This window comes from Psittacula echo (genome assembly GCF_963264785.1).
Source record: "Psittacula echo genome assembly, chromosome: 5".
NCBI lineage: Eukaryota > Metazoa > Chordata > Aves > Psittaciformes > Psittacidae > Psittacula > Psittacula echo.
In genome coordinates this window covers 32,564,567-32,591,890 of record NC_137739.1, presented here as the reverse complement: position 1 = coordinate 32,591,890, position 27,324 = coordinate 32,564,567, and the positions used below count along the sequence as shown (strand labels likewise).

Sequence of the window (27,324 nt, the reverse complement as noted above, 5' to 3'; positions counted from 1 at the left end):
CAGGAAAAACCTGCCGTAGCTCAAGAGGATCCCTTGAACGGTGCCACAAGGAGTCAGGCACTTTGTGCAAAGGGCTCTGTATAAAGCAGATTACACAGCATGCATTTTGCAGTGACATAATATATCTTGATATGTACATGATGGTGGTAATAATATGCCTTATTTTGTGACATTTTTTATTATGCTCAATTTTTGTAGCTTTCATGAATTTCCTCTGAAGTTTTAAGGCTGTGCTTAGATATTGCAGCTATAAAGAGTCACTAGTTATTTACTTGCAAAGTGAATTATTACAGTTGCATGAAAGTTGTGGAGCACATGGGTGTTGTAAATTCATGAATCATGGCAGTTAGAGCAGGTAAGATTTCAGAAAGTGTGATGTGTAAAGAAGTTGTGAAACAGGAACAGCCTTGAAGACCAAGGGTGTCCCACACTCACTTCTATGCATTTATTTGAGTTACTGGGGTATTATCTACCTTTATGCCTTTATTTACCTTTATGTAAAGGTAACAGTGATAGCAGAGTGCTCACCCTGCTGCAAGGTGCAGTTTGTGACTGAGTGCATCGCAGTGCAGGCAGGCTCACTCTCAGCTGCCTGCTGTGGGGAATGGCATGGATAATTTATGAGAGCTGCTTTTTCTGAGGAAAAGGGTACAGAGAGCATACGTCTCCTCTAAATTAGGCTGTCTTGTCTCAGGTTATTATGATGTATAAAATTAGCCTAGTCATGTGCTTTTAATATATTTAAGTTAGAGCTTTCCCTTAATGGGGGTCTGCACTTTTATACAGGGCACTACTGCTGTAGTGCATAGAGACTCCAGATGAGATCAGAGTCCTGTTTGGCCCAGCATTATTGTTAGGGAGCTGTACAAGCACATTATCAGAGGCAATTGCTGCCCTGAAGCTGATAGCCTAAGTCAACCAGACGGAAAAGAAAGGAGAGGAAAATAACGTATCTCTTCAGTTTTACCAGCGAGAGAAACAGAGATCTGTGGAAGTTGTAGGGAACTGGCTTAAATGGAAATGGGACAAGGCTCAAGGGAGATCAGCCTCAGTGCTGGGAGTGAAACCTAGTTGTCCTGTGCCAGTGTGCCAAAGGTGGATTTAAGTAAGGGGCTGAAGGGTCTTTGCCATCTCTTGCAGGGCCTTACAACAGATAAATGGCTGCCCCAACTGCCCTAGAGTATTGTTGCCCCTGACCACTTTTGCAATGTCAACATCCAGATCGAGACTAAAAGTCATTTCTTTCATAATAGGCCAGTGGGTTTGTGATAGCGACAGTCATTTTCAGGTTTCTGGCATGACAGTCATTTACAAGCCATCTGTGCCAGATTTGGATCACAGCTGGAAAGTGGATATGAAATGTTATGTCATCTCTTGCAGTTCCCGGAGTTGGACAGTTTTGACTCTTATGCCTGAGGGTTTTTGGACATTTACATAAAGCACCATCCATTTAAACATGCAAGCAGCAGCATTTCTGGAAGGTGGTACTGTTTGTTAGTAACTAAAAATTGTCATAGTAGAGAGCTGGATTCTTTTCACACTTCCTCCTTGTTCCTCATTCCCTTACACTAATGACTTATTTTCTAATTCATGCTTTTCTGCTCTTTTTCTTTATGAAGATATTTCTTTTTGCTGTTCATCCCTACGTCTTGTTCTCCTTGCCTTTTTTTTTTTTTTTGTTTTCTTCTCTTTCCTACATAATTCATTTTCATGAAAACAAAATTCTAGCTTAGCAGCTATATGGTGCCTGCAGAAGATACCTTCTCTATAAATGTTTGCTATTTAATTTGTATTTTAGTGTTTGTAACTTTTGAATAAATCCAGCTTCTCATTGTATTACTAAAATAGTTTTGCCATTTTTTGACATTTATTTTTGAGATTATTGAGATTTTTTTTCTTTTTTTTTTTTTTTTTTTTTGCGCAGATTATAAAAAGATTAAGCATGGATGTTAAAATGAATGTTTATTTTCTATCTCATTGCTGGAGTTTTTGTTACTGTTGTATATAAAGGCCAGTAACTGGAATTAGGAGATCCCCTTCTTGGTCATAGTCTGTGTAATGAAAATGTGGATGGTGGGGAACAGAAGGAGTGTTCTCTCACAGTTTTATAATCTCTTTTAACGTTATGTAGTAGCAGGACAATACCTGCAAGTTCTGAAAGCTTCTCAGCTGAGAATGTAACACCTCTCTGGGCTCTGTTACCATTTGTATAATGCTAATAGTATGCAGGTGTACAGCAACAGAGTCTTCAGTCTGAAGAATTTTCAGTTTAGAAGACAAATACAAAAGAAAGGTACAGGCGAAAAAGATCAGGACGATTGTTGGCATACTTTTTGCTTTCATTTTTGTTAACAGACATGATCATCAGTGTCTTTTGACTATCTTGTTCTTAAGAAAATGGGAATTAAAGGGATAGTGCTTAAATAGATAATGAAATGTGCTCCCAGAGAAGGGTGTATTGAGCATGCAAAGGTAACTGTGGGAGGTGGAAAGATCGGAGTAATTATTTTGGTACACATGATAAAAAATGAAACCTTTTTTTTTTCTGATGTAGTTGTTTTACACCAGCTCGTTTTGTCTAATACTTGATGGTAATGTAGCTTTTTTGCTTTATACCTGTTCAGTAACTGTGGGTGTATTGTGGGTCATCTATGGAGTAATTTCTGTTTAGGTCTACATTGTGTAGCTTTGTGATGTTAGGAAGGTGTTTAAATACTCAGTTTGCTCTGTAACTAAATTATTTGCTAGATGTATTTATATTTTCTTCCTTTACATTAACAAGAACCTAAAATACATCTTTGCTTTCGCTTTCAGTGATTATAGAAGTAGCATTCATACTTTTGGATTGCTAGTAAGTTGTGAGGTTATGTATTTATATATTATTTACTCTTAAAGGGAAAAAGTGACCTAATTTAAAGAGCTTCCTTTGGGGAAATGCAGTAGTGCCTTATACAGCAAATGATAGTAACTGCTTCTACTGGTACAAGAACTTTGCAGATCTTGGATGCTGATTCTGTGCTGTCAGACTACCACCCTTGTAGTAGTGAGACTACTACCCTGGAGGTAGGGATACTGTAGTATCTAACACTGTCCTCTGCAACACAGGTGTGTGGTTTCTTGCAGGAAGCAGTCACAAAGAGGTGCCACAAAAGCCTTTCTAATGACTTGAAAGGGAATTGGATTTGTTCCGCGACCTTCTCTGAGCTCATATTTTAGCTGAGCAAATAATGGCAAGCAGTCTATAATACATTAATATGAATGTGCAAACGGACTTTGTTTGTGGGTGACATACTTATCTTGCTCTCTGACAATACAAGTGCCCAAGTTATTCTTTCATGGAGTTTTAGCTTGAGTTCTTAGATGTTTACCAAAATTAAGTCTTGGATTGCAGATTTCAGTGGAAACTTCAAGGTTCCTGTTGAGATGCGTGTTAAGACAAGTTTGTGAATATCATAATTCATAATTAATGTAACTCATTTGACACAGGTAATGAAACCACAGCATGAAGTTTTTAATGGTAATTTTAATTGTAATCACAGTTCTAACTACCTGCAGGTGAGAAATTACAAGATGAAGAAATTCCTTGATTAACTTCAAGTAATGACTAAGTTAGAAACTGTATCTGCAAGTGAAATACAGTTACATCAGCATTTCATCCATGTTTGGGGAAGAGATCAAAACAGGTTTGTCTTTCAATTTGGTCTCAGTTTGAAAGCAAAATAAAAAAAGCTGAAGGATGGATATTTCCATTAATGGTACCTGTGTTGCAACAAGAAGCATAAGGAAAATTGGTTTGTGTTTTTTCCAGAGCATGTTATTGCTGACTGATGCTATTGTGGCAGCATTTTCACTTGTCTACAGCAACAGCAAAAACAAAATAATATGTTGCACCATGTTGCAATTCTTACTTCTGTAAATTTGAGGAAATTATTTGATATATTATAGAAATTAAAGAATAGATAACTTGTTCAGACAAGGACTTGGACTTACTGCTCAGGTCAGGTTGAGTGGCAACTGAGACATTAAGACACTTGCAGTACCTTGGAATGCATCCCACTGTTTTTGACAGATATAGATCCTAAGACTCAAGCCAGGAATGTGCATTTCCATTAACAATCTTTTGCAGACCTAGGGATTGCATGAGCTATTACATACTTGCCTAAAACTTTAAGTTAGTGTCGTGGTTTAAACCCTGTTGTCAAGTTAGCCACGCAGTCCACTCCTCCGCCCTGCCCTTTCTTCCCCCCACCCTGCGCCCCCGCCTGCCCCCAACATCACGATGTCACCGCTGAGACACCTCCGGGCTGAGCGGGTGAGCGCGAGGCGGGCTCTCATCACGGCCACAGACACGCAGGTAGTGTGCAGGCGCACCAACTGGGACTCCCTGATTCCCATCCATACGCTGATCCATAGACTGGAGAGTCAAGGAGTGATTAGCAGGACCCGCTCACCGTTTAGTAGCCCCATATGGCCAGTGCGAAACTCTAACAGGGAGCATGAAACTCTTAATCTCAGGATCGTGGGTTCGGGCCCCATGTTGGGCGCCAAAAGAACTGTTGTGGTTTAAACCCTGTCGTCAAGTTAGCCATGCAGTCCACTCCCCGCCCTGCCCTTTCTTCCCCCCCTCCCCTGCTCCCAGAGGGACGGGGAGGAGAATGGAAAGAATGTAACCCCCATGGGTTGAGATAAGAACCGTCCAGTAACTAAGGTAGAACACAAACCACTACTGCTACCACCAATAATAATAATAATAATAATAATAATAATAATAATAATAATGGAAATAACAAGGGAAGAGAATACAATACCACCCGTCGAAAAACAGCCCGACCCAGCAGTGAGGCAGCCCTTCCGGGTAACTCCCAGTTACATCCCAGACATGATGTCCTGTGGTATGGAATACCTCTTTGGATAGTTTGGGTCAGGTGTCCTGTCTCTGCTTCCTCCCGGCTTCCCCTCTTCCCTGGCAGAGCATGAGACTCACAAAGTCCTTGGTCAGAGTAAACATTACTGAGCAGCAACTGAAAACATCGGTGTCATCAGCGTTGTTCCCATGCTGAAAGTCAAAAACACAGCGCTGCACCAGCTACTAAGAAGGAGAAATAATGATTGCTACTGCTGAACCCAGGACAATTAGTTATATGGGTAAAGAATGCATCTTTTGGGACACTGCATCTGTAGAGCAATGTTAAATAATATTAAAGATGTCTCTCACCAGTGAGACAGACCTTGATAATTGACTCTTCCAGGGTTTTTTTTTTTAACATTTTGCTGAATGTTAAATCAGTTCACTGGCTGTTGCTGCAGATTTAAAAAGCGAAGTACAAGGTTTGAGAGACAGATTTTGTTGTTGCCCTAGAATAACATTAGCAGTGTTTTATTGCCTGCCCTTAACGCAGAGTTCAGGTGCCTCTGCACATTACATATCATTAAATCTATGCAATCATAGAATCATAGAATGATAAAGGGTTGGAAAAGACCTTTAAGATCACCAAGTCAAACTGTAACGTAAGACTCACTGCCTAGTTCATCACTAAACCATGTCCCTAAGTGCCACGTCTATGTGAGGTCTTTTAAATACCTCCAGGGATGGTGACTCAACCACTTCCATGGGCAGCCTGTTCCAATGCCTGACAACCCATTTAGTGAGAAGAATTTTCTTGATATCCAGTCTAAACCTCCCCCAGTGCAACTTGAGGCCATTTCTTCTTGTCCTAGCACTTGTTACTTGGGAGAAGAGACTGACCCTCACCTTACTTCATCCTCCTTTCAGGTAGCTGTAGAGGGCGATAAGGTTCTCCCAAGCTTTCTCTTGTCCATACTAAACAACCCCAGTTCTCTCAGCCGTTCCTCCTAACACTTGTGCTCCAGGCCCTTCACCAGTTTCCTTGCCCTTCTCTGGACCTGGTACAGCAACTCAGTATCTTTCTTGCAGTGAGGAGCCCAGAACTGAACACAGGATTCAAGGTGTGGCATCGCCAGTGCCAAGTACTGGGGGAAAATCACTTCGCTACTCCTGCTGGCCACACTGTGTCTGGTACAAGACAGGATCCATCCTGTTCAGACCCCTCTGCGAAGCCTTCCTATCCTCCAGCAGATCAACACTGCCGGCCCAGCTTGGTGTCATCTGTGAACTTACTGAGGGTGCACTTGATTGCCCCATCCAGATCATTAGCAAAGATATTAAACAGAACTGGCACCAGCCCTGAGACCTGGGGAACACCACTTGTGACTGGATTTAACTCCATCCACCACCACTCTTGGTGAATACTCTTGGTGAATACTCCCTAACCTAATCAGCTCCTCTGAGAACTCTCTCTCCAAATGGAGGAGCTCCCCTGCCTGGGTGCACCTCCCACAGGTCTGCTCACTGCTGCCATCCAAAACTGCCCTAACAGCAAGGCAGACCCTGCAGCCTGGCACCTGAATGGGAGCATGTTCCCAGTGGAGCTCTGTCCAGGCAGCTGCATCAGTTGTGCTGGTGCAGAGCTTGAGAGGCCATGGATTTCTGCTGGGTGGATACCACTGCTCCCGGTCAAGCTGGCAGGGCTTCAGCGCCCTTCCTGTACATGCCATGCTCTCTTTGTCCACCTTGTTGGTGGCATTCCCTAAGGGATTCTTTCATATGGGTGGGGGGCTTGGCTGCCCTTGCTTCTGGCCCCGCTTGGGTTCCAGCAGCCACTGTTGCACAAGCTGTTAGCTTCTGGTGGCTCTCTTGGTTCCCCTGGAGGTTCCCCTGATTCAGGAACTCCCCCATGCACCATGCTGGAGCGCTCCACTGCAGATCGTGATGGCATTGGAGTTTCTTGCCTTGGTGACTGATGGAAACACAAAGAACTGTGTAGCTTTGCTTGGTGTTGAATTGGTTAAATTCTTTCCTTCTGTATTTGATCTCTGTGGTATGTCCATGCTGCATACTGCAGTGCAGTAGAGAGACACTTGGGTGAGCTGCATATGAGCTGACACAGGTATTGAAAGCTGTACAACCACATAAAAAATTCAGGAGTGATTTACTCCTTTGAGGAGCAATGCAGTTCAGTCTGTCAGGAATTAGGGAATACCATAGTTAAATTGTTTCCAGTATATGTGTTAGCATGTTTACAGCTACCTGGGTATCTATCATAGCACAGTTCACAATGTGGATGTAACTTTTACTTTATTATGTGGTCTAAACAAATTTATTATCTGGTCTAAACTTTTAATTCAGTATCAGGTCTAAACAAAGAATGTTAATTTTTGGCTGTTAAGAACACTAGCCACCTATGACAGACCTAATCTAGGCTCTGGCTTTTCAGAATACTAGGATAATTCGTCTTGGATATGCCAGATATATTGGTAAGGGAATACTAGGTTAATACCTAGAGAAACTGGGCCATCATATCAGTGCAGAAAGATCATGACGTTGCTAGAAGTTTGAGGCATCCTGGAAGATGCCTTTTAAATGTTAGCTATTTCAAAGAATGATATAATGTAATACCCTGGCAGTATTGATCCAGCTTGAAAAAATGTTAATTACTTCCTCGGGGCTTGAATATCACACACAGATTTTAAAGATCAAGAAAAACCAGCACAGGAGACATTTAAATGAAATGAAAGGTTCTCCCTTTCTGCCTGCCTGCCTTCCCTTTTTCCTTCCTGTTTGATTCTTGGGCACCTTCTGTTATTTATTCATTTAATGCTATATGCCTGAGGCAAGATAGAGGTTGTTCTGTGTAGTATGGGAATGAAAAAAAGTTTTCCAATCCTGTGCGCTCTGTATCAGAGTGATTTGCATATTATTGTATTGCAAAAAATGTGAAGTTACATTTGCATAGCCTGGAAGGTAGTATATGCAAGTTCAAGTGTTGAAGTCTCTGCCCTCTGCGTTTCATTCCTTAGGAGGGTATTTCTGATACCTTAGATGAGTGCCTGGGCTTTCAGGTTATTTGTTGGTGTGGGCTGGGCCTGTCCCTCCCACCCCCCAAAATTTTCCTCTGAAACTCTGGAGGTCATTGAGTTTACAAGACCTGGATTTGATGAATTGGCATTCTCTTACAAGACTTCTGGCAAAAGAATCCAGTGAATTCTAGACTTGGAAGGAAAGATACTAGGGCTTGGAAAATTGATTTTACTTATAATAAATTATAATTTCTGAAAGCCGTCATTTCACTGAAGTGCTACCAAATAATATAAGCCATAACAAAAATTGAAGGAGACTGTAAGGCAACCAGCAGCTCACTGGAAATGAGTATTCAGTTGCTAAACTTCCAGTTTATTGATTGTTACATTCCATTAAAATACAAAGATTTTGAAGCAGAAGATTTAAGAAATGTGCAGAATCTCTGTGTTTTTGCATTAGGCTGGTATAGGCCTTTCAAAAGATGGAATGTGATACTACACAGGGAACCTTGCAGAGTCTATGGCTGGATTTTCAAGAGTGCTCAGGGTCACTCTGATTCTCTGCTTATGTTATTTCCTAGTCATGAGCCTCTTTGAAAACCTGAAGTTTCTGATGAAAATACTTTGGTGGAGAGAGAAGAGAGGAGAATGACTATTGTGCTGTCTAGTCAAAATGACAAACTGCACATAACGCGTTGCAGGTTTTAAGTGTTCTTTGGCAAGAACAGCTCATTCTCAACTGAAAAAGCTTATTCTGATTAAACTGTGGGATACATTAGAGGTATTGAAGTTTTCACTGCATTGCACAATGAATTGCATGCCCAACTGACATTGCGAGGAGTCCTCAACGTAGTTCTCTAGCATTGGGGATGAAAATTCATCCCAAAGGGTTTTATTTTACTTTACAGCCAGCCAGTATTGCTTTTACTGTGGACTTGGATTAACAATGCCAAACATGACTGCATATGGATTTAAACTTAAACAGGGGGAAGTTCAGGTTAGATATAAGGAACAAGTTCTTTACTGTGAGGCTGGTAAGGCACTGAGACAGGTTGCCCAAAGAAGTGATAAATGCTTCATCCCTGGCAGTGTTCAAGGCCAGGTTGGATGGAGTCTTGGGTGACATGGTCTCGTGTGAGGCATCCCTGCCCATGGCAGGGGGGTTGGATCTTCATGTTCTTAAGGTCCTTTCCAACCCTAACTATTCTGTGATTCTATATTGCAATAAATAGTAAATAGAACGATGATGTTCTTTATGGTTTTGCTTTTCACTTTGCCCTTGATGACTTGCTGCTAATTTTTCATCATGTCTATGATATTGTTTCTGTTTTTTATTTTCACTCCATTAGAACAGGTCTGTACCTAACAATGACTGAGTTACTATTAATAATTCCCTAGGTTAATTACTTTGTGAAATAAAACATCAATTTTCTTTTTGCAACACAAAATGCCTGCCTCTGTATTGTGATGATACTCGGTACTTCAGGAAACTTATTCAGCTTTTGTGGTTCTTTCCCTTTTTGTATGAGTCCTCTATATCTGGAAATTAGATCTGTAGTGCTCTGTCCAGTGTTCTGTCAAATGGCTGATGTTGGTTTTGGGGAGAATAGTGCATGTGCTGCTGGGAGAGTGCCCAGACATAATGTGGGTTGAGTTAGATCAATGGCAGTATTTCCATATAATCTTCCAACTTTTCTTAAATTAAATGTTTTAATGATCCTAAAGCAGATAAATATTTGAGCAGGATTTTAGATCTGTACTCCCATCCAAGAGCTGTCATCAAAAGTCTTTCTAAAGCAGATTTCAGATGCAAGCAGAGGTTTCTCTGTCAGCAGGTGGGAGCAGGGAGAGCATGTGTTCCCTGGGGAGAGCAGCATGGTTTGCAAGCACACATAGCTTCAGCAATGTGGGTGAGCAGTCTCTGATTACTGCTGTAGTCACCGTTGTGGGGCTGGCAGTCCAATGAAGCATGTTGCGTGCTCCCAGTTTGCTGCACGTAAAGGTGCAGCATGTGCACTGATAGTAGTACAGTGCTACCCCAGAATAATAAACTCTTCTGAAGGGTCATGTAGAGGAAGCTGTGCTCTCTTATGCATTTCTAGCTTGCTTGTGCTTATGGGCTTTCTTTCCATAATTCTTGGGCTGAACTCCTCCTCATCCTGTTATAGTTTTGGCTAGGTCCTGAAAGAGCAAGGACGTTGAGCTTTCTGCATCTGACAGAATGAAGGTGTATGACAGTGGATGACCCTGGAGGCTTACCTTGTAACCTTATATTTACAATAAACACAAACTCATGGGTTGTGCATTGAAATATTAGGGCTATGAAAAGTGTCCAAATAACAATGATTGCATGCTTGATCAATTTTTGTGCAGTGGGCAATTAGTGTTCCATAAAGCAACCAGAAGGTCACAGCCATATGTAGTTATCTGAGGAGTAGAAAAACATCTGCGGGTGTATGAGTGTTGATTAGACCGAAAGGGGGATCTTATTTTTACTCTTTTTTTAATGGTCCAATAGCTAAAATGATACTTTCTGCCTTACTCAAATGCATTTGGAAACAGCTTCCCACAGTGCCAGAAGTGGTTTAATTACATCTGATACAGTTAAAAGGGGTCTCCAGCTTTGTCTAGTACAGCTTCATCTATCTGAGAATACACGTTCTTGCTTATTATTCTTACTGTTGTCTCCTTTTCTTGGTGATATATATAGTATGGCCGTGGCCTGAGAGCTGAGTGTGACAGGTTCCTCGGTGGTGTGGATGTGCCTTGGTGTGATGCTGTAGTGCACTGCCAGTCTTGTGTCTCACCCTCACATGCTATGCTTTGTGTGGAGCTCTGGGAGATGCTCCAAAGGCAGAGGCGTATTACTCCATATTACAGATGAGGACACTGCACATACGGCAGAAGTGTGGCTCTTTCAGGATAAAATTTCAGTACCAGGAATTATATTTGCTTTATCTTCCACCCTTCTTGCCTCTAAAACAGATTATCTTTTTAATTTCTTTTGTATTTTTTATCTGCTTATAAGAAATCCAAATAAGAGCTATGCATATGTTGACAAGAGAAAATGAACCCAGTAATCTTTCTTCACCATGTGTTGGGGTTGGAAGGAATCTTCTGCATATACCTTGTAAGAATTGGTCCCAGGATCCGTACAGCATTTGAACCAGAATTCCTATCGCTTTTGTACATCATGTTTCCCTACGTGAATTCTCACTAATAATACTGATCTGAGTCTAAAACCTTCTTCTCCACTGAGAGGCCATTTAAGGTCTTTGCCTCTACCCAGCCACCACCTTCATCATGAAAGCTGCTGGACTTTGCTTTTAGTTGAAATTAATCAACTGAAGAAAAAAATTATGGACATTACGAATGTATAAATCTTTCTTCCTTAAGAAACCAGGCAAACCCCCCCCTCATTGTACAGATACTGAATTGTCAGTGAAGGAATTTGAAGTTTGAGTGCTCTGGTCAAATTTTATTACAGAACCCCTTTGGAAATGAAAATTGTTCCTGAAACTTCCAGAGATACATTTGTTCACTGCTTTTTGTCTTTTACGCAACATGTAGCACTAACATACATGTTTCATGTGAGACAGAAATACCTCTTTGTCAAAGAACTGAATGTTTTGAATTTAATTTCACTTGCATGGTATGATTTGCTTCCTGTTCTAGAAAATCAGCAACCAGTCTGATAATTGCATATTTCCATTCACGTTTTACCCACATTTTAACTGAAAATGTTTCATAGGAGGGAACTAGCAGGCTTAGAAATATGTCTGCTTTCAAGGCTGTATGTGGCTCTTCAGTCCCCAGTGGAGATCGTTTTTGCTATAATTGTTGCTAACAGGCATTCAAGCAGGTGAATTAGAAGAATTAAAGTGGCAACTTCAGACACATATTAAAATGAATATGAAAAGGAAGGTAAAAAGCCCTTTCCTGTAATGGATTGCTTCTGATTTTGCAGCATCTGAACAGCTCTTTTTTTCAACAAAAACCCTTTACATCTTTGTTGAGGTTTAACCCCAGCCAGCAACTAAGCCCCACACAGCTGCTTGCTTACTCCCCCCTGGGTGGGATGGGGGAGAGAATCAGAAGGGTAAAAGTGAGAAATCTTGTGGGTTGAGATACTGACAGTTTAATAGGTAAAGCAAAAGCAGCACACACAAGCAAAGCAAAACAAGGAATTCATTCACCGCTTCCCATGGTCAGGCAGGTGTTCAGTCATCTCCAGGACAGCAGGGCTCCATCAATGTAATGGTTACTTGGGAAGACAAACGCCATCACTTCCAACGTCCCTCCCTTCCTTCAGCTTTCCCCAGCTTTATATGGAGGAAGAGGAAGGAAGAGCATGGCATTCTGTGGTATGGAGCATCCCTTTGGTCAGTTGGAGGCAGCTGTCCCGGCTGTGTCCCCTCTCAGCTTCTTTTGCACCTCAGCCTGCTCACTGGTGGAGTGGGGTTAGAGGCAGAAAATGCCTGACTCTGTGATAGCACTGCTCAACACTTAACAAAAACGTAGCCCATGCCACCTACTATGAAGAAAATTAACTCTTACCCCAGTCAAAACCAGCATAATCTCATTCTTCCATTCTTCACTTTACAAGAAGCTAAACACAAGCTTTAGACAGCCTTCCTGGTAAATAAATTTGTATGTTTTACTGTGCTTTTTTTTTATCCACAAAAAATGCTGATGAAACTTTTCTGTACTGTTTGTCAACATGATCTTTCTTTAGTAGCTAATCTGATCTACTTCATCTTTAATCTGTGTAGTTACACAAAACCAACAGTAGTTTATCTGTAGACTTTTTAAATGACACACTGGAGCAAATTGGTTTATGCTTGTTTTCTTTGTTGAAAAATAGCACAAAATCCAAGACCTGTGTGTTTTGAATTACCTCAGGATCTATTTGTCATGCTTAAACAAATCTGCTACAAATCATGTGGCTCTCATCAGTGATATCTCTCTAAACCTGTGCTGATTTTCAAATTAGAAATGGAGGTGGCTTTATACAGACATGGTTTTAATTTGTTATTTAAATGCTTGGGGTAGGAAACCATTTGCACTTTTTTGGAATACATGGAAAGTGACATTTACAAAAATCTAGATTCTGATTATTCTTTCTATCCTGAAGTTATTTTTGTCAAGTTGTAAAGACATAGGAAGCAGTACTTCTCACAATATAATTGAGTACTGAAGATTTGTTTGAGCTCCTCAGGTTGAAATTCAATGTAGGACTATCATTCATCTTTTCTTTAAAAACCAGAAGGGAATAAAGACCCGAAAAAAACCAAACCCAGTGATACCCAATTTTCTGTGTCTGAATTATGTTCTAAAAAAGAGAGTTTGTCTACTCTATACAGTAAGAGTAGATTTTTGCTTTGTTATTTCTGGCCAATAAACTTATCTCTGTCTTTCTGTGGGTTCATAATATGCCTAAATCTTGGAGAAAAGAGAAGAAAAAGACAAGGGAAACTGTTTTTGTCTTAATTGGTAAATGAAGTGCAGTGTGCTCAGTATCTGTATTTAGCTTGAAAACAGTCATTAGAATTGCAGATTTTGCTATCCATTTTGTTTCGAGGAACTAAACCCGTACAATTTGCAATCCTGTATAATTATAATCTGGTTCTAGAGAACTGTAATTTCTACCGATATTCAGAAATAAATCATTTGAGCTTTAATTTTCAGTACACTCTGTGCAGGGGTTAATGGCACAACCTTAATGAGAATTAGACTGATTACTTTCTTCAATATCATGCTGGTATTGTATCCTTCATCTATTTTGAGAGGTCAAATTATACTGAAAATCTGTAGCACATGACTGGCAAAGAATGCTTGTGGTTTTGTGGGGTAGCTCTTTGGTTTGTAAAACATGGTACCCTATTTGGTCAGCAATTTTCATACGCTGAAGGACAAAATAATGCTTAACTTTGGTAAGGACAATTTAAAAAATAGCAGATTGGATAGATGCTGAAATCTTTTCTTGATCTCATGCCATTGCACGTTTTGTTACAGTTACAGATAAAAGTTGCTTGCCAATTTAAGACCCCTCCCAACTTCAATACACCTTTTTTTAAATCTAATTATCTTATGCATGCTTTATTTTAAATAAAAGATTATTCTTTTGCTTTTTGCACATCCTAGGACTTTTAAAAACATCAGAAAAAGATCTTTTATCTTTCCCCCTTTTTTTGGTTATTGTTTGATGGAACTGGTGAATATTTGACAAGCAGTTTAGAAAACAAAGATAAAAATTAATCATTTGTTATCAGCCTTTTCTTTTGGTGTTCACTATTTCACATGCTATAAGCTTTTATTTTGCAAATACTTAACCATTTGAGCAGGCTCAGATGGCAATATTTATGACCAGCAATAGCAATTTGTTTTAATCTGCTCAGGATCAGAACCCTAAAAATTAGGTGGTGTTCTAAAGTCTGAAATGTCTTTGCGTGGGGGACCGATGGAGGCTCTCTGACAGTACCACACAGGCTATTCATGTGAATGTTTTCAAGGCTAGAACAGTAATTTGGAAAAGATAGTTGCAGCTAAAATATGAATTAGTTGGGTTGTGATAATTAGCTCTTAATTTTCCAGTGATTTGGTGACTGTGTCAACTATAAGCTGTGTACTGCAGAGAAGATTTTCAGATGGAAATCCAAAGCTTTTTAGGGACATCAAATCCCAGTTCTTTGAAAGTGTGAGTCTGTGTGTTTTCTGACTCCTCTGCCACACCTTTCCCACCATTCTGATTTCTTGCTGGCAGCACACATTCTTGCATGTCCCATAAGTGTTGTAGAGCAAAATCTTGTTTTGAAAGGAAGCATTGCTATACCAATTAACTGCCCAGTGCTGAAAGAATCCAACATGAGTCCTACCAGTTAAAGACGATAGTTTTCCAAACTGTCCTAAAAAAGGTAGTAGCTTTCCAGATATTCTCTCCCAGTTTTTTATATATATACATATACCTATGTATATGTAGTTAAATATGAGGAAATAATATCTTGCCCAGTTACAAGATTAAAGATTTCGTGGCTTAACATATTAGCTTTATAGTTGAACTTAACTTTACACACCAGGTGGCTTCATGTGTGCTCATGGTTCATATCAGGACAGAAAATTCTAGCTGCTGTAATCTTTCTTACATGAAGAAAGACTGCTGCAGCTGAAAACTAAATCTTTGTGTGAGGAAGTATTAATAATGGAGTCAAAAGGTCACATGGTAGATTTCTGTTAACAGTTGTAGTTTTCCGAGTGAACAGGCATTGTTTTGCGTATATCACAGTATCACAGTATGCTAGAGATTGGAAGGGACCTCAAAAGATCATCTAGTCCAATCCCCCTGCCGGAGCAGGAATACCTAGATAAGGTTACACAGGAATGTGTCCAGGTGGGTTTTGAATGTCACCAGAGAAGGAGACTCCACAACCTCCCTGGGCAGCCTGTTCCAGTGTTCCGTCACCCTCACTGAGAAGAAGTTTCTTCTCAAGTTTAAGTGGAACCTCTTGTGTTCCAGTTTGTACCCATTACATATATTACATATATTGTTTTGCAATTTTGATGGTCGAACTAGAAGACTTAAATAGCTTAAATCTTCCTGTTGTGTGGCACAAGAACAGCCCAGGCGTGTTTGTGCTTCTTCATATCATTTCCTTTAGTATGCTTCCATAGGTAAAAGGTGCCTCATGACTGCGAGATGTAACAAAAAGGCCTCAGAGCAGTCAACAAGAAGTACAGTTAACAAATATTTAGAACAAATACTTGATGTTTTAGGTTTGACTACTTTATTTGAAATTCTTGAAGCTGATATGCTAAACTAGGTATATAAATTAAAATTGGTGATTTAAGAAAATCAAACATGATTAAAATTCATGCAAGGTACACATCTTAGTATGCAACAAAAAGAGGTACGTTGCATAACAGTGCTGAGACTGTTACTTGTAACACTGCAAGTATTTGTAAATGTAGTTAATGCATTTTACTATTAAAAAGACTTTTTTTCTCCATTTGAAACACAAAAACGCATGCCAGCATATCTGAGGTTGAATAAAGTATGGTCAGAATACAGAAATATGGGTTTAATGGGACAAGTTGGATTTTTTCCCTAAAATGTGTCAAAAAGTAGTATTTGTTCCCTTTCCCAGTATGTCCTGTGACATAAGAATCTTTGCAGTATTGCTCCTTATTTTGTTTTTCCCTCCTTGTGTGTGTTTTCTGTCTACAATTATTTTTACTAGAGAAAGTTGGAAACTGACACGGTATGAAATCTGCAAGTAGTAGTTCAGCTTTCTTGGCTGGGGATTGCACACAGGTGTGGAGAAAGTCTCTTCACATATCAAAAAGGAAAAGAAAGCTGCTATGCCTTACAGTAATGCATACTTTTCGCCTCCACCCATAGAGAACAATTTATAACAGAAATAATTTTACCCCGTGCTAGAGCTATTGCACTTTGCATGATAGTAGTTAGAATTCTGTTGCCTCCTTTCCAACACTACTTTCTTCCCACACAGCACCAGGACTTAACAACATCTTTGAAAGGGAATTACTTGCCACAGAGAAGGGTGAAAGATTTATGATAGATTAACAGAATAGTTTGGGGTTGGGAGAAACTTCTGAAGGTCACCTAGTCCAGCCTCCTGGAGCAGGGATGTGTTCAACTGGAGCAGGTTGCTCAGACCCTATCCAGCCTGACCTTGAACACTTCTAGGGATGGGGCATCTGCCACCTCTCTGGGCAACCTGTGCCAGTGCCTCACTACCGTGACTGTAAAACATTTCTTCCTGTATCTAGCCAGAATCTACCCTCTTCCAATTTAAAACCATTACCCCTTGTCCTATTGCTACAGGCACTATTAAAAGGTCTGTCCCCATCTTTCTTATAAGCCCCCTTTAAGTATTGAAAGGCCACAGGGAGGTATCCCCAGAGCCTTCTCTTCTCCAGGCTGAACAGCCAGTGTTGGTTATCTGCCACTGCTTTTCAATAACTGTTTGCTTCCCAGCTGCAAAAAAACTCTGACCATGTCGTAAAGTTTTCCTGCCACTTCCTAAGCCTTGAGAGTAGATTTCACTTACCCACCTTTGGATGAACACAGAAGCAAAGGAAAGAGAGTAGCTTAGCTCTGAAATGGAGAATAATGCTCTTCAGGTTGTTTACTTGCAAGATCATGTTTTCAGAGGGAACTGATAAATTAGAAAAGATGAAATGTGTAAGTTCTTATGAAATTTTCTTTGAATACTTGAGACATTACCATGTTTTAGAAAGGAGTGGATACCTCCATATCATTAAAAAAAAGGGAGGGAGGAGGGAAGTCACCATCCCAACCTTATTATTACTATGCTTTTCAAAGATTGAATTACTACCTGGAAGACTCCATCAGAAAAAGAGTCTCTTTTGGGCAGGCGCTGTATATGCACATTGTGAAAATAATTCTCTGTCCCAGAAGTTTATCATTAAAAGTCCCAGTCTGAAAGGGTTTATACACATGCATCTTTTTATGCGATGTGAAATTAGTAGGAACATTTTCATGAGTTTGAATTAATATAGCTTGGGATCAGGGCCCAAGCATGCAGATCAGACTGCATGGAATACCTCATCTGCATAGAGTGCTGTTAGAAATAATGACTTAGTTTTCATTACTGGGTACAAAATCTAGGCCAAATGGTGTTTGTTGCTTTTGACAGCCATGGGCATCTTACCAACCTTGAAAATCTGTATCATTTACTCAGGTACCGGCATCTGACAAACTCATTTTCCAGGATTGTCCAGGATTGTCAGAATTTACTGCCTGTATGGAAGGTAACTACAGAAAATGAACTCAAACCAAAATGAAAAATCTGTTTTCTTGAGTTCCACCGAAAGAGTACTAGATTGAATTATAAAGATAGTATGTGTGGGGGGAAAAGTGACAAAATATTTTGTTTCAGGGTTAGTATTTATCATGAAATGACATGTCTTCCCTTAGAAACTGTATTCCATAGAAACTGTAAAACCACCTGTAAAAAGGAAAAAGAAGCTTGGTTGTTTCACTACACTAACATTTCCTATCACAGTTGTAATTCTTACTGTATTTTTTTTCATATTTGATTGTTAAATCAGCCAAGAGAGACTAGGTAGTTTCACCTTCACAATTTCAATAAATTGATAGCTAAGTTTTATTGTTTCTTTAAAGATCCAATAAATACAACTGTGTCTTTTTCCTATCCTGTCCTAAAAACATAGGTAGCAGTGGCATCTCTTAATAAGTTGCTGCATTAGTGAATTGCCTCAGATATCATCTCTTTCAGCAGCAGGGTGTTTGATCTACGTTTCTGTGCCTGTGTTTGCATGCCTGCTGCAGGGAGAAGCCTCTCGGAACACCTGCAACATTGACCCTATCGTTGGGATCAGTGTTTTGTTTGTTAAATGCTTCAAAATTAGACTATTATTTTAAAGGCCAGCATTGTGTTAACTTAGTTGCTGTACCTGTAATGCTTCATTCTTGCATCGCCAAGTTCTTTCCAAGAGAAGTTAAGACTTGTTTGTTAATCTCATTTTATGAGTGTCTTGGAAGGTTGTACTGTTTGATGTAAAATAGGTCCTGTATGCTGCCAACTGGACAAAACCAAGTTTCACAGACTAGGCATAAGAGAGAAAGCAGCCAGCAGTTGTCGTGTGAGGGTTTTCTCTTGATTGCAGTTCTTCAGTCTTTTCCACATCAGAATCACAGAGATCTGTTCTAGGTGATGCCTTTTACCAGTGCAGCTATAGCGCAATAGGACAGTTGTCATGGTCCCCTGAGGTCCAGGCACAGAACTCTTGTTCTGCACTGTATGTGTAAGAACAGTTTTCTTATCCAGACAATACTTTTCCCTAGTTTCTGCTTACTTGATTTACTGTTTGTTGTGGTCGGCTGCTTTGTACATTAATGGGTTGGTTTCATTTGTGCATATATTTTATGGTTTTAATGATTGAGATCAGATGAATTTTGATACTGAAAGAGAAATCAGGTTGACTGTTAGGGCTGGATCTTTCCTGTGGCTGGCACCAATGTGTTTTCAATAAGCACACTTCCTGAAAGTCATGTCATTTGTCATCTGGATCCATCTGCATTGCAGGTAGTGTGTCTCCAGGTAACCTTGTTGGTTTTGTTTTTTTTTAACTTTCCAGTTTGCTCCTATTCAGGCACTTCTCATCAATCTACTTTAAACACAATTTTAGCATAGCTTGTAAATATCCAAAGGCTATCGCGTGTTTGTGCTCCATCATTCATGTTTATTAAATTCACCTCTCTCTTTTGGGACACAGATTTTCTTTCTAACATTGTGTTCAGAGTTTGTGTGCGTTGAGAGAGGGCAAGAAATAGCCCAGCCATCCACTCTTCCCTTAGGTGTTATTTTCATTACCTGCAATTTACTGCTGTGTTATCTTATTCAGCTCTGTGTAATTGCAGAGAATGAATCTGTACAAATATTAGTTCAGCTGATCTTTCCAGGGCAATAGTGGCAGCACTGTAATTTGGGTTATTTAAAACGCGTAATGTGCTTTAGGGAATACTTTTGCTTTTTTTCCTCTCATTAGATCTCTTCCTGGCTTCTTACCATCCTCACTAAAGCTGTCAGCCTAGACATTTCAGATTCTAAACTGTAGTTTCTTTTTCCCGGTGACTTCTTTTTTGTTCTTGGAAGGAGAATGGCAGTTTTATGATTGAACTCAAAACTAGATCTCATTAATATGAAGCATTATCTACAGTATCTGCAGAACTCCTGTTGTTTCCTTTGGCACAGAGAGTCTGTTGGGCTGTTTGCCCTTTGTCAGTGCCTGGTGCTTGATCTCCCATTCCCTTCTGAAGAGGGCCTACATTTTCCCTAGTCTCCCTTTTATCACTGAGGTACTTACAGAAGCTTTTTTTGTTGCCCTGGATGTATCTGGCCAGATTGAATTCTGTCAGGGTTTTAGCTTTTTTAACGTGATCCCTGGCTGCTTGAACAATTTCACAATATTCCTCTGTAGACTTCCTTTTTGTGTTAGAGTTTGCCCAGGAGCTCCTTGTCCGGCAGAGCAACTCTTCTCATTGGTTCCTCTGTCAGCTGGAGAAAAAGGATACCATCAGTGCATTCCCGAGCCTCCTGGATTGCTTGTGCCCTAATGTGTTGTCTATCCAACAGATACTGGGGTGTTTGAAGTTCCCATGAGAACCAGGGCTTTTGAATGTGATGCTGCTCATCCACTTGGTCTTCCTGGTTGGGTGGTCTGTAGCAGACCCCCACTGGAACATCCCCTATCCCTGCCCTCCCTTTAATCATGACACGCAAGCTTTCAGTTGGTTCCTCATTCCCAGGCAGAGCTCCATGCGCTCCAGCTGATCTCCTCATCTTCCTTGCCTGTCCTTCCTGGAGAGCCTGTGTCCTTCCATTCCAGCACTCCAGTCATAAGAGGAGTCAGCCCACCATGTCTCTGTGATGCTGATAAGATCATGCCTTGCAGGCATGCACACATCTCTAACTCTTTTTGTTTATTCCCTATTTGTGTACCAGGGTGCACAAAACTGGATGCAGTTTTCTACACTGGATCTCACACGTGTGGAGAAAAGGAAGGATGTTAATCACTTCACTTGATGTAATGGCCATGCTCCTGTCAGAACAGTCCAGAGTGCTGTTGGCCACCTTTGCTGCCGGGGCACACTGCTGGCTCACACCCAGCTCACTGTCCATCCAAATTCACGTCTTATTTGGCTGGATGGTCCCCAGCCTGTATTGTTGTGGAGCCTTCCTTCCCAGGTGCAGAGCTTTACATTTGTCCTTGTTGAGTTTCATAAGGCTCCTGATGACCCATTCTTCCAGCCTGGCAGGATCCCGATGGATGACAGCCTTGCGGCAGGGATAACAACTGGCCCCCCAGCCTGTCATCTCTGCAAAGGTGGTAAGCGCGCACTCAGTTGTCTTCTCCAGGTCACTGATAAAATTTTTATCTCTTGCCCAGGTGCAAATGTGACTGAGGAGGGATAGAAGAGAAAAACACTAACAAATAATGTTCTGCATTGACTTACTGGAGTGATAAAAAGTTTTCTGTTGTTTTTTTCAAATCCCCAAAACAGAACTGTTGGACAGACATAACGAGTATCATAGATCTTAATGTACACGGGACATTTAGATAAACCTTACTGAAGCAAATAGGACCAGCAATTCAGGAAGGACTCGATCATTTACTGATTTTTAAGGTAGTTTTCCAGCCAGGATTTGAAAAGAGAATAAAGCATTTGGTTCTGTAATTATTTGTGAAACTACAAATTCAGTCTCTGCTTTCAGCCATCTGCCCTGCAAGCATTACTTTTAGAGCCATTTGGATCACTGGCACAGTGCTGGATCCTCTGCATCGTCTTACGTTTTGTCACTGACTTGGTGCTGATAATTCTGATACAAATATCAGTGTTCATATTCCTGCCTTTTCTCCTTGTCGTTTTGTTTTGTCTCTTTTAGTCTTTTTAAAGGCCTTCAGAACATCTGGACAGGCAGGGGAAGCAATTCTGAACAAGCATACTGTTATTTACTGAGATTCACAGTGAAACAGTTTTATTCCTCTGAAGCTTTACATAAAGAAATGCAACCATCATTTCTGCAGCAGTTCCTGTTGTCAGTACTCCACTGCTCAGTTCAGTGGTAACTGTTAGGTGTATCAGATAGGTAATAATCTCTGCCATATGCTTATGCTGTTGCTGCTGTTGGCAATAGAAGGGCAAACTATAGTTGAATGTCCTTGGGCTCCTTCTCAATGAAGAAGATGGCCAGGCTTTTGCTTCCTTAGATGGCCTAGGAGTGGTTACTGATTTTACTATAAAGATAGTAGCTGCAGCTTTTACTCTAAATCAGATGCCTGAGCAACTGCTTTGGGTCAGAAAACCTTGTTGATTCCTAGCATGAGGGGAGCCCTTGCAGTCTTTCAGAGTGATTTGTTTCATTTAAATGTTTTTGATTACAGTGTGTGTCTGATATAATAATGTCCTTCCAAGTGGCTTCTGGTGAACTCAGCATATGGTGTACATGGAGGAGCAGAACTTACTTTATGTGGGGACTTGCAGGTGTAGGTCTTTGGAGGTGTTGGCACTTTATAGACATTGCTGGCTTTACTGGTTAGGAATTCAGTGAATTTCACTTCTTTGAAGAACCTAACTACGTGCTATTCCCTCTGGAGCATGACTTCAGCCTGCAGGTCCCTGACCCTGTTAATGGGCTTTAACAGTAGCATTTCATCAGTGCTGATAGAAACCTTATTCCTAAAAGCTTAACAGTAATATTACCCAGAGTAGTTGGTTTTTATGGAACTACGGAAACTTCATGGAAGTATACAGATTATAGAGAAGTGTAATTAGGTGAATATGACAGATGGTATTCAATTAAGTCAAGTGCTATCTCTTTGCAGGATTTTTTTTTTATATGTTTTTAGAGACTTTGTAATGTTCAAATTGCACATACACCCGTTCCTGTCCTTTTGAGGCAGCCGTGCTCTAAGAGATCCCACAACACAGCAGCATACCAGCTTTCTTCACAGCAAGAGTGCATGGGAAAGATCTGAGCGATCTTGAAGACTAGTCTGGTATGCTGTATTTTTTTTTTCCCCTTTCTATCTCGTTTGATCATCCTTTTTTTTTTTTTGTTTTTTTTTTTGTATTGCAGTTGACACTATGACAGAAGAAACTCAAGATGAAAATATCTCCTCTAATTTCCATTGCTTCTGGTTTAGTGCTGGAAATGGGAGTAATATTTTCTTATCTATCTCCTTGTCTTTTTATAATGTGAACTGTTTGTTTCAGGAATTTTCCCTGACAATGTATGTTCATTTTGCTTGTGCAAAGGTCCCTGATTTCCCATAGAATCTGTGGGTGCTGCTATTAGTAATGTATTATTGTGAAGTGGCAGAAAGAGAAAATGCAAGGGTGATACTTTTAAACAGTGTATAAAAGTTGAATATTATGAGTCTTTGCTTGTTTGACCAGGAACACTTCTCACTGCAATTAGTGCTGGGCTGCAGAGATGTGCTAGATATGGTTTTGGACCTTTGTCCTAGTAAAACAGTTATTGTCATGGAAAATGTTACTTTATGAGGCAGTCTCAGGAAGGAACAAAAACATCTGCGTATTTGTCAGGCAGAAACAATAGAGCTACTTCACTGAGTCAGAGTTTTTCTTTTAAAAAAAGTAAATCTGTCTACATGCAATTTGCACACTCTAATTGGAAACATTTCTTCTTAATTCTTTTTTCTTGCAGTAGCTCACTGAAATGCAAGCAGTTTACATGTTCAGAGTGAAGTACTTACTGTGAAATGTGTTCTTGGAATTAAGGCTTTTCTGATTTTACTTAAATTGAAATCAGTCCATGTGGAATTACAGTAAAATGTACCAAGATGTTAACTTACATATTCTTCTGCCTTCATCTCAGAAGTAAATTGTGGAGTTTCATGTAATCATGAATCTTTATCCTTTAAACTTGATTGGTCTTGGGTTTTTCTCTAAATGATTTTTAAGGAATACAGATTATGAAAAGCTTAGGATACTAAAGTTCTTGCTTATATTTTTGTCTTCATTATTACATGCAGCAGTATAGAAAGCCTGGTTATTTTTGTATAAATTGAATTTAACGTTGAAACTGTCTTTAAAATATGATTTTATGTCTTAAAAGGATGGTATTAAAAGCAATACTTTGACAAAAAGGTGATTGTTCATTTGATGCATTTTCCTTTACAAAATAGGAGGTGGAAATATGTGAATCAAACGCCAAGTTTAACTTTTGGAAAGAATACTATCTAAATTTAATACTTAAGTCTCTGTATGCCTTGGTCCAGGCTGCTAATACAAATCTTTTCAATGTATAGCTATATGCTTGACTTCTTAACCCCAGCATCCAGTAAGCTCTAACGTGTAGGTTGCTGGAGTTGTGTATAGATGGATACGGTCTTCCCTGGATAATTATTTGCAAAGAAATATATACAGGCTGTGATTTGTTAACTGAATTTGGATTAGACTATTACTGCAGAGCTGAAGGCGCTGTTTACAATTTTATATATAGTGTAAGATTGCTTTTTGTTTTAAATGGGTCAAAGCCATAGCCAATATGCCAGGTGGATACATGATACTTGATCAAATAGGAGTAAAAATGAGTCTTACTGGATCTTCAGGATACTTAAGCATGCTCAGCAGATTGCTAATATGTATGCATCCTCTTCAGTAATTCAGTTTTCATGAATTTTAAAGTTACATTTCTCTATTAAGACTGAGTTTCATGCTGCTGCTGGGATTTCTAGTATTGTATCAAACATGGGGAGAACTGTTCTAACAGTTCTCTATGAGATTATTTTCTGTAGTGGTCTTGCCATATTAAAGCCATAGTTTTTGCACTGTGCTGGGCCTTTAGTATCTGACCATCTCAGTTATTTGGACCACTGAGCAACAAAAATGTGGCTGCTTCTGAAACTGGGCAGAATAGGCTGTGTCCTCATCATGAGCACAACTCTTCCGGAGGAGAAAGCAACTGATTTCTGTTCTTTTCAAAGAAAATGAAGGTCAAAGGCTGTTCCGCTTCTCAACTTCTGTGTTTTCCAAGGAAAGAAGAGGGTAGGTTTTCTGGATTTCAGCTCTTGGCTCCTGGAGCATGTCAGAGTGCATGGACTGACAGATGCTGTGGTTAAGATCAACTGCTAAATCTTTCTGCAAGGATTCGCTGGAGTGTGAGAAAAAGGGACAGTCATGGTTACACACATCTCTGAGTCCACTACAGATGTTTTTGAAAGCAGCAAGGGTCTGATGGAATTGCTACAGAAACAGATTATTTTAGATATGTATGTATGTATTTATTGACAACCTGATGTCCCTTAACGGAAAGTGTTGGGAGTCACCTAGTCTCAGGAAATTGGAAATCTGGGAATGTGAAATATTGGTTGCTAATCAGCAACTCCAAGGTCCACTAGTCCTGTAGAAAATATTAACAAAGTACATAGTCTCAAGCTGGAGCGCTCTGCTGTTACAGCAGAGGAATAAACAGGCTAAATTGGATTCTCTTTTTATCTGGACTTGCATAAGCATTATTTAGGCATCAAGAAAGGATAGAACTGCACGCTCTTCAGTGATACTCAGTGATCATTTTCCTGCTCCCTTGTACTGTGAAATGTGTTATGCCACCATATAGATGGTAGGATGGTATATGCATTGCTGCCTCTGCAGTTCTTACAGTCTGTAGTAGCATCATTACATTTTTTTGGCTTTTTTCAAGCATTGTCTTAAATGAGGAGGATTTTCTCAGACTGTTAAGTTTGAAACTTTATGTTTAGGCATCTTTTACACAATTGTTTGGTCAATCCATTAGGGTAGTTTTATTTTCTAGCAGTGCAGCTAATACTGCAGTGGTAGTGAAGAACTGCTGAAAAAAGCTGCTGACTTTGTATACCATGGAGAAATATGCATCTTCTTTTTATAACTTCCTTCTGTAATTCATCAAATTAAGAATGCTTGGTGTAAAGAAGAACAGTTTCTTGAGTGTGATTTTTCTTCTGGATTTTTTTTCTTTTTTTTCTTTTTTCTTTTTTTTTTTTTTTTTATTTTTTTGTGGACTATGAGTAATACGTTGTCTCTACAAGAGACTGTGTAATTTCATACCCAAGGTACTTGTACAGCACAGCTTAATTCTGTGAAGCATCAACCTTTTGTACCATAGGACTTGAGTGTGAATTGTGAAAAGCTAATGCTTGATTATAGTCTTAGATAATGCTGGCATTGGAAAGGTGGCATTCTGCATGCCTTTATTAGCTGTTCTAAGTCTACAATGTTACTGTGTCCTAAAGTGTATATATTGATACATGGGAAGTAATATTTTTTTTTGCAGTACGGTTTGGTTGTATGTAGGTCAGAATCCAGGTTTGTTTGTTCTGGAGTTTTTTCTTTCTTTATCCTTTTGATTGTTAAGAGTGCTTATAAAACAAAAAGGAGGCTAATCTTTTATAAAAATGTGTTGTAAGAGAAAATTAATTCTACATGTAAGAGGCTATTTTTTTGCTTTATAGCACTGTCTTCTTTGTAGATGACATACTACAGTTTAAAAGATTTAATTATCTATGTGCAATATTTAACCATAATGTTCTTACACTAGAGACCTTTGTTCTCCAGAAGAATAAAGTGTGGTCAGTAGTTTGATAAAATGCTTCACAAAAATAATTTTCTGACTTCAGTGCCATTGGTTTTTAACATCTAATTAATAAAAATAATTTAAGGTGCCAGAGCTAATCTCCCAACTACCAACAATAAGCAGAAAGATTATATGGCAGTGCGCCATACTGTTTGTCTTGCCAGGCTCTAAAGTTGAAGTGCATGGCAGTAAGTGTGACTTTTCAGATATTCAGGAATAAATTCTGGTTTTCAGTGTACGAAAGATTAGCCAGTTAATTTTCCTAATGTAATTTTAAATACTGCTGAGTTGCTAAGCAGCTCTTTTACACTCCTCACTTCTTATATGCTTTACCTGCAAATTTTCTGTCAAACCCCATTGCTATGTACCTCAACATTTTGCATTAGAAGACAGTGTAGGAGAAAGCAATCTGTAGACTGTGAATTCTGTATTTCTTTGTGAACTGTCTGAATACATATTTCTGTTGAAGTTTATATAAGCCAAAGTTTTTCAGTTTTCCCTGGACTGCATTTAAATTCTCTTCAGCCAATGTTTGCAGGTTAGGGCAGGCAAACTTCCCTGGAACATAGTGGGTATTTTATATGAATAACTCCTTCAAGAGTTTGCTTCAGTGATTGCTGTTAGGTGTTATTTTGAGTGATATATATTTTTCCAAATACGTACTCTTTGTCTTTGCAGTGTTCTGGATGATGAAGGGAGCAGCCTGCGTCAGCAGAAGCTTGAGAGGCAGGTAAGATTTTGGAAGGGGGACCTTCTTGCTGTCTAGATCTTGAAGTAATGAAATCACTAACACGTATCTTGTAATTGATAGAAAATTGCATCCTCTGATTAGGAAATGCAGAAGAAAGGTCTGTGGAGGTTACAGCTTATTTGAGCTTCTAACTTTCATTAAAATTTTTCTTATGACTGTGGTTTGAGTGATTCTCATCTCCACTGCCTTGGACTTGTTTTAAGCTGACTTACAATGTATTTGTTACCCCTTTAAGGGACCAGAAAGGATAAGAGGTTCTGGCAAACATGCCGGTCCACAGAGGTTTACCACAAAGGTTTTATATCTTTTAGTTCCATGGATTTAGCCCCTGTGGCTGTACGCTAGTGGCACTATCCACTATGTTGCCTGTTTTGCTACTGTATTTCTACATGACTTGTACAAGAAAGTGGTTTAGAATCTCCTCAGAATCTCTCCCATGAAATCTCAGGAAATTTTACAATCAAGTTTTAATTTGATGTTTGCACTTTTCCTTTGATTTTTCTGTGGTACTTTGTCATGTTTTTAGTTAAACCTTGTGAGGTTTTTTTTTAT

The 27,324-nt window shown here is 39.6% G+C and overlaps 1 protein-coding gene across 1 annotated transcript in view; it reads left to right on the top strand.

Annotated features, from left to right (window-relative positions):
- Nucleotides 1-27,324, top strand: part of TUB (TUB bipartite transcription factor) — a gene marked incomplete at its 5' end in the record, with an annotated part of 72,821 nt that overhangs the window by 3,907 nt on the left and 41,590 nt on the right. The window contains one exon of the mRNA XM_080618702.1: nt 26,700-26,751. Coding sequence (XP_080474828.1) covers nt 26,700-26,751 — 52 coding nt within the window. The remainder of the gene's footprint in view (nt 1-26,699; nt 26,752-27,324) is intronic.